General features: G+C 32.5%; 1 protein-coding gene across 1 annotated transcript; it reads right to left on the reverse strand.

The window, feature by feature from the left end:
* Positions 1 to 4,358: 4,358 nt before the first annotated feature.
* Positions 4,359 to 6,224, reverse strand: LOC122270108 (zinc finger BED domain-containing protein 5-like). The gene has a single exon (XM_043046288.2). It carries the CDS (start codon positions 6,222 to 6,224, stop codon positions 4,359 to 4,361), a length of 1,866 nt encoding a protein of 621 aa, XP_042902222.2.
* Between the last annotated feature and the right edge of the window lie 1,055 nt (positions 6,225 to 7,279).

A 7,279-nucleotide genomic window follows, 5' to 3' on the forward strand; every position in this document is an offset into this window, starting at 1 on the left:
AGAGCATAGCATAAAAACTGTTTTTGCTGTTAAATTTATTTTCAGGTTTTTTATTTTTTACTAAACCTGTAGTAATAAGAACTATAATTTTGAAAACCAGAATTTCCGGTGAACTGCTTCCATATGAACGAAACAATTACCAGATGAATAATTTAAATACCTCGTATATTCTTGTTTTATTAACCGAAATAATAATTATTTTTTAACAGAAATAACATTACCAAACATTACGCTGTTGTTGTTCATTTACGTCGCACTAGAGCAGCACAATGGGCTATTGGCGACGGTCTGGGAAACATCCCTGAGGATGATCCGAAGACATGCCATCACAGTTTTGATCCTCTGCAGAGGGGATGGCACCCCCGCTTCGGTAGCCCGACGACCTGCACGCAAAGTCGAGCACTTTACGGTAGAACAGTTTAACGAGGACCAATACCGCACACCCTCGGTCCCTACGCAGGCTGATCCAAGTGGTCCCCCACCCGCACACTGACCTTAGTCAGTGCTTGACTTCGGTGATATGCTGGGAACGGTGTCTGCGGGACACCAAACATTACGATAATTTTAACAGAATTTCTTTCTCCTTGTAGCATTAACCTATTTCAATAAATAATGTTAGTCCAACAAACATTCCACGCACTACTTCCTCAAACGTATTAATAGAAGTAAAAAGATTTAAAAACAGTTTCGCAAAAAATAGCAAAAGATCTGAATGATTAGGTTTCATTTTAGCAAAAGTGGCCAAAACTAATAAATATGAAATTTAAAACAATTTTGATTCAATTGCAAATAATATTTGACAAATAAACGAGAAGCACGCTATTTCTGAAAGCATAAATTTCACAGAGGATAAAAGATTTAGCAATAAATAGTTACATAGAAGAAGAAAAACTGCAAAATCTTTTAAGAGAATCTATTCTCCCAGAAAAAATGACAAAATATCTTATTGAGTGGATTTCATACCAACAAAAGCAACTGAAACTAATAAAAAAGGAATTTATGACGATTTAGTGTAATTGCAAATAAAGAAACGTAAATCGTTTAAAAGAAATAACTACATTTAGAGCAACAGTAAATAGAAAAATTCTTTTCAATTATTGTCATAAAATACAAGAGTTGGAGGAAAATTGAACTTCAAGCAATGTAATAAAAAATAAAACTCTTAAATTATTTGATAATATTTTTGCTTGTTATGATTAGGTTTAAAGTATACTTTACTTTCCATCAAAAAATAATTTCTTTTTGCTTCGAAAATATGTATTGTCTATCTCTAAACTCTAAAAAATGTGTGAAAAATTTTTAGAAATAAGGTCAAAAGAATGATAAACAAAAATTTTAAAGTAAATGATTTTCTGTAGATGCTGTATTTTTAACATAATATAATTAAAAGTATAAAAATATGCAAAATTATCAAAGTAACAATATATATATATATATAAATATGAATAATGAGAATATGTAATTTTCTATCAGAAAATGTTATTTCATCATGGATGAAAAAGCTTTATTGAGAGATTAGCAAAATTTATATTATTTGAACTTACATAATAGGAAAATTCTCTAAATCTAAATCTCTAAAATCTCTTTGAGAAAAATTGTTTTAGTATTTAAAATACAATTTAAAAAAATATTAATGAATTTCTCGGCTGTGACTCATTGCAGCGTCAACTTCTTATATGTATTTTATTTCTAAGTAAACATCAGTAAGGAATTTATATAGAATATATATAGGTACACATATATTCAGACTTGTGTGCTTAGTTACATAATCACGGCTTATAAGTCTGGGTTAAGTAGAGAAATAGATAGTACAATTCAGAGAAGGGCGGCACGAAAATACATCCAGGCCTACGGCGGGATTCGAACCCGCTACCATGCTGCGGAGCATTTGGCAAGTGATACCGCCCGACCAGGGAAGTTCCTGTAAGATTAAAAACCGGAGCCAACTTCATGCATAGCTCAACAATATTTTTAGTTCAAATCAGGTGAAATTATTCACATCTCAAATATATTTATTTGCTCTAAGTGTTAAAGAAAAATTACATATACACCGCTCTAAGCTGGTTTCTAATAAGGTATATCTCTATAACCTCAAAACGTTGAGCAGTGGACTGATTGTTAAGACACCTCAGAAGATCACAAAGTAAAGAACAGGGTTGCTACTCCATAAGGAAAATAGGGAAATCCTGTAAAATACAGGGAATTTAAAAATCACTTAAAATAACAGGAACAATGCAGGGAATTTTGAGTTTTTCTTTAGAAGCTGGGAAAATACAGGGAATGTTGTTTCCCATTTTCGTCTTTTAAAAAATGGTCCCGCAGTGGACTGATCGTTAAGACACGGTTCCCCGCAGATCACCGAAGTCAAGCATCACTGGCTGCGGATAGTGTGTGGATGGGTGACCACTTGGATCAGTCTGTGTAGTGTCCAAGGGTGAGCGGTATCAGTCTTAGTAACTGTTCTACCGTAAAGTACTCAACTTCGCACACAGGTCATAAGGCTACCGAAGCGGGAGTGCCATCCCCTCTGCAAAGGATCAAAATTAATTGTGATGGCATGCCTTCGGATCAGCCTCAGGGATGTATCCCAGACCGTCACCAATAGTCCATTATGCAGCTCTAGTGCGACGTAAATGAACTACAACAACAACAACCGTAACCTCAAAACAACTTCAAGTGTGAATAAAGCAACTTCATACACCTTGATTACTATCCTCTGGAAGTTTTTAAGGTTGTTTTTCAAGTTAACTTCAAATAAACCTCAGTTCAACCTTAACACCTCAAAACAACCTCAAATAAACCCCTAAAGCACTTTAAATTTTTGTAAGGGTAGCACCTTATAAGTTCGGTCTAGAAAATCCTCTGTCGGGAGGTTTAAATGCTACTCAATCCTATGAACGTACTGGATAAACAACGCGATTCGAGTCATTATAATTTATATATATTTTATTTCGAAGTAAATGTCAGTATAGAATGAATATTGGATGAAATTAAATAAGCTTATCAAAGGGACGAGTGCAGTTAATGGCCGTGTAAATGCTAGAAAATTCTATTTTTATTTAAAGACTTAAACACTAGTTGAGTTTAATTATGGTTGTTGAGTTTAATTATAGTTTAGTTATAGTCCGACTTATGAGTATTTCATTTTAAAGCAAATTTATGAATGTCAATACAGATTGTATTTAGAGTGAAGTGGAGTAAGTGCAACAAAAAAACAGGAAATATTAGTGACCATAAAAGCCATATAAAAAGTTTGTTTCAAATTAGAAAATCAAATGCTGATAAAGTTTCATTATAATTTCATCTTTTACTATTTATATGTATTTTATTTTGAAACCAATTTTAGGAATGCCAGTGCAGAATGTTCTTAAGGTGAAATGAAGTAATTTCAACAACGGAAAAAGTTCAGTTCGTGGCCAGGAAAGCCACAAAAAATTTGTTTCAAATTAGAAATGCAACCATATTTACAGACCTATTCAAGCATATTTCTCCAGTTATTAGCAATTTAACTTGTCTAATTTCTCTTAGGTTATCGTTTGCTTTCGTCGCCATCCCTAAAGAACGAAACACTACCAAAAGCATTGCTGTCCTCCTATGACGTCATATCAGAACGCGACTATTTTTTTCGGTACTTCTTCTTTAATGCATTACTCCACTGAATTTCGCATGATGTGTCATTGGGGAATTTCAATATCTTAATTTCAAATAATAATTAAGTGCTTCGACGCATAGTGCACTCAAAAACAGTTGCCAAACGAACTTTTCGCATTCGAAAATTAAAAATTGCATTTTAAAAAAAAAGTCAAAAAATGATGTAAACAAGAAATCATTACAATTAAGTGAAAGTGCTGCTTTAACATTTAGCAGAATGCTCTTTCTAACTAATACCAGAAGGTCATAATTCCCCCTATGGTCATAAGTCCCCCTATTTAGACCAAGAAGAGGAATGTCAATGATTCATTTAGACCAGGGCTTCTTAAACTTTTTTATATAGCGACCCCCTTCAAGCTTAGGAAATTTTAAACGACCCCCTCCTCCATATAATGAAATATATATTAACCGTAGATGTAGATGTAATATCGCACTATTTTACAATGTAAATAAAATAAGGATTAAAGAATACGTACCCATTCATTTCACATATATATAATTGGAAACGTTGACGGGATATCGGTCGTAATAAAACACAATAAATAGAATGACATAAAACTATATATATATTTATTCAATAGAAAAAATAAACTTTTGTAACAATTTTTTTATAAGAAAACATAAAACTATATCTATATATTCAATAGAAAAAATAAACTTTTGTAACAATTTTTTTAATAAAAACATATTATTAACATCAAACAATATTAATGTGACGGATGTGATTGTTTATTTTTACACAAATAATTAAATCTAGGCTCAATTTGAGTTAGTGCAGATCGTAATAAATTTTCAACGTTTATTAAAGTTGAACGGTATTTTGATTTTATGTAAGTTAATGTGGAAAAGGCTGATTCACATAAATATGTTGTACAAAATGGCAGTAATTTGTTCATTGCCATTTCCGATAGTAGGGGATATTCTGATTTGATTTCTATCCAAAATTCATGCACAGGCACTTGAGAAAATCTAAGTCGCAAGGTAGTATCACTTGTTAATTCGGCAAATTCTTCTTGTGCTTTTAAGTTTAAAAAATTAATTTCTTCCATTTCAATTGAAAATGGATTGCAAATCCATTGTTGTGTATCGATATCATTGGGAAAATACCTATGCATGTAAACTTCCATATCCTTCAAATGATTAACTATAATTTTTGTTATAGGAGTATCTTTTTTTGAAATATTGTTACTAATTATATACTCGTCAGTAAATGGAAACATTTCGAGCGATCCACTTTCCACTCTGTTCTTCCATATAAGAATTTTTTTAACAAAGGCCTCAAGTTTATTTTTTAACATAAACATATTAACGCAGACTCCCTGCATTGATAAATTCATATCATTGATTTTATCAAAAATATCTGCCAAATAGCATAGCTTGAGAAGCCATAAATTATCTTGAAAATAATCGGCCAAATTAGAATTTTGCTCTGTTAGAAATATAAGAACTTCATCTTTTAAAGTTAATAATCGTTTCAAACTTCGACCTCTTGATAGCCACCTAACTTCAGCATGTAGCAATAAACTTGTATAATCCGAATCCATATCAATGCACAAATTTTTAAACAATCGACTATTAAGTGCTCGACTTTTAATAAAGTTAATGATTTTGACTGCATCAAAAAACACAGTGTTTAATTCTGGTGCAATTTTTTTAACAACAAGTGCCTCTCGGTGAATCATACAATGTGTAAATGTAATATGATCATTTCCAGCTTTAACAAATGCTGTAAAACCAAGATCTTGTCCGGTCATTGCTGCAGCACCGTCCGTGCACACACCAACACAATTTTTCCAATTTAATCCTTCTTTTTCAAAAAACTCATTTACTTTTTTATATATATCTTTTCCACGAGTATGACCTTCCAGAGGACGACAAAACAGTATATCTTCATGAATGCTTCCCTCATAAATATATCTTACAAAAAGTAACAACTGTGCCATTTTTGAAATGTCTGTCGACTCGTCCAGTTGTATTGCAAACTTTGAGCTGTCTTTAAGCCTCATAAGAAGCTGTTGAAATTGATCATTGCTAATGTCTGAAATTCTTTTGGACACAGTGTCATTTGATAATGGAATTTTACTAATTTCAGCAGCATACTGTTTTCCATGAACAATTTCAGACATTCTTATAGCTGCAGGTAGTAAAAGTTGCTCTCCAATAGTAAAAGGCTTTTTCGTTTTTGCTATCAAATACGAAACTTCATACGATGCCAATAGATATTTATCATTCAAAGTAACATACTTCTCCAAAGTGTTCTTTTCTTTATTTGATGTTTGCAAAAGACGCTCAAAATATTCTATTGGCTTTTTTGATAACGTTGCATGTTTAGTATTCAAATGTCGTTGCAGTTTTGACGGTTTCATGCTTTCTGCAGCCAAAACTTCTTTGCAAATTAAGCACACTGGTTGTTCTTCATTGTTGTGAGAAGAGCATGTGAAGCCATACTGCAAATATGATTCGTCATATTTTCTTTTTTTTGTTTTGCTAGAAGTCGGATTTGAAGCACTGCAACTTGGTTGTGACGGCGTGGCAGACTTATTAGTTGGAATTTTAATTAGCCATTTATCCATGATGGTTAAATAATAATAAATAATTAAACAAAATGTAGTTGAACTTTAACGTAATAATTAAAAACACCAACTGAAAATTACACAGTAAATACACACATGTCACTACGAAGACAAAGCTGAGTCCAAACTGAAGTACAAACAGAAAAATAACTACACTCGAATCTTTACCAGTGCAATGACAACAAATTACGATCAGATCAACCCCGACGCATGGCGTGTTCAAAGTGTGCAGCGCACAAAGGCACCGTATCACAAAGACGCCGAAAAAGAAGCTTTCATTTAATTTTTTTTATTATTCTTTTATAAAAATAATATGCCGATTCGCCTAGCCTAGCTTGATTATGCTTCCGTATTGTATGTGTAAGCTGTAAGGCGACGCGGCGTCTGGGTACTTATAATCACTAAGTTATCTTGCAAACACTGACGCCGGCGGCCAGACATCAATGTCGAACGTTCAGTTGAAAATCGAGGAGCGCGTTGTATTTATTATTTTAAATGCTACTTCCATATTTTCATTTATAGGCCCTACATAACAGTTTTGCATTGCCACTTTTTTCAAAAAATAGTTATAATAAAACTACAATAGTATTTTGTATGATTTTTATTTGTATTTATATTTGTACGTAGTGTGTATACTAATTTTAAAATTTTATTTATAATGATTGAAAAGTATCAGATCTTTGCGACCCCCTTTCAGTAGTCCCGCGACCCCCCTGGGGGTCGCGACTCACAGTTTAAGAAGACCAACAGATTATTTAGACCAACAGATTAGCAATCGATAAAAGAGAGAGAGGGAGAGGCAGGGAGTGAGAGAGTGCTTATACTTTAATTCGTAAGTAAAGCAACACATATGCCATTAATGTTAATAAATGGTTTTATTAATTAATATTTTTATTGTGTTTTGATGATTGTTCTGAAACATTTTACCATATGACAAAAAATATGTTCATCCTATACCTGTTTCAAGCATAATGTGATTTATAAAAAAATCTTAAAGTCTCTTAATCTAAAAAATCTTAAGAATCTTAAAGTGTAAATTAGAGTCCTCTACGGAG

The sequence above is a fragment of the Parasteatoda tepidariorum genome, chromosome 8 (assembly GCF_043381705.1).
Source record: "Parasteatoda tepidariorum isolate YZ-2023 chromosome 8, CAS_Ptep_4.0, whole genome shotgun sequence".
NCBI classification, from domain to species: domain Eukaryota; kingdom Metazoa; phylum Arthropoda; class Arachnida; order Araneae; family Theridiidae; genus Parasteatoda; species Parasteatoda tepidariorum.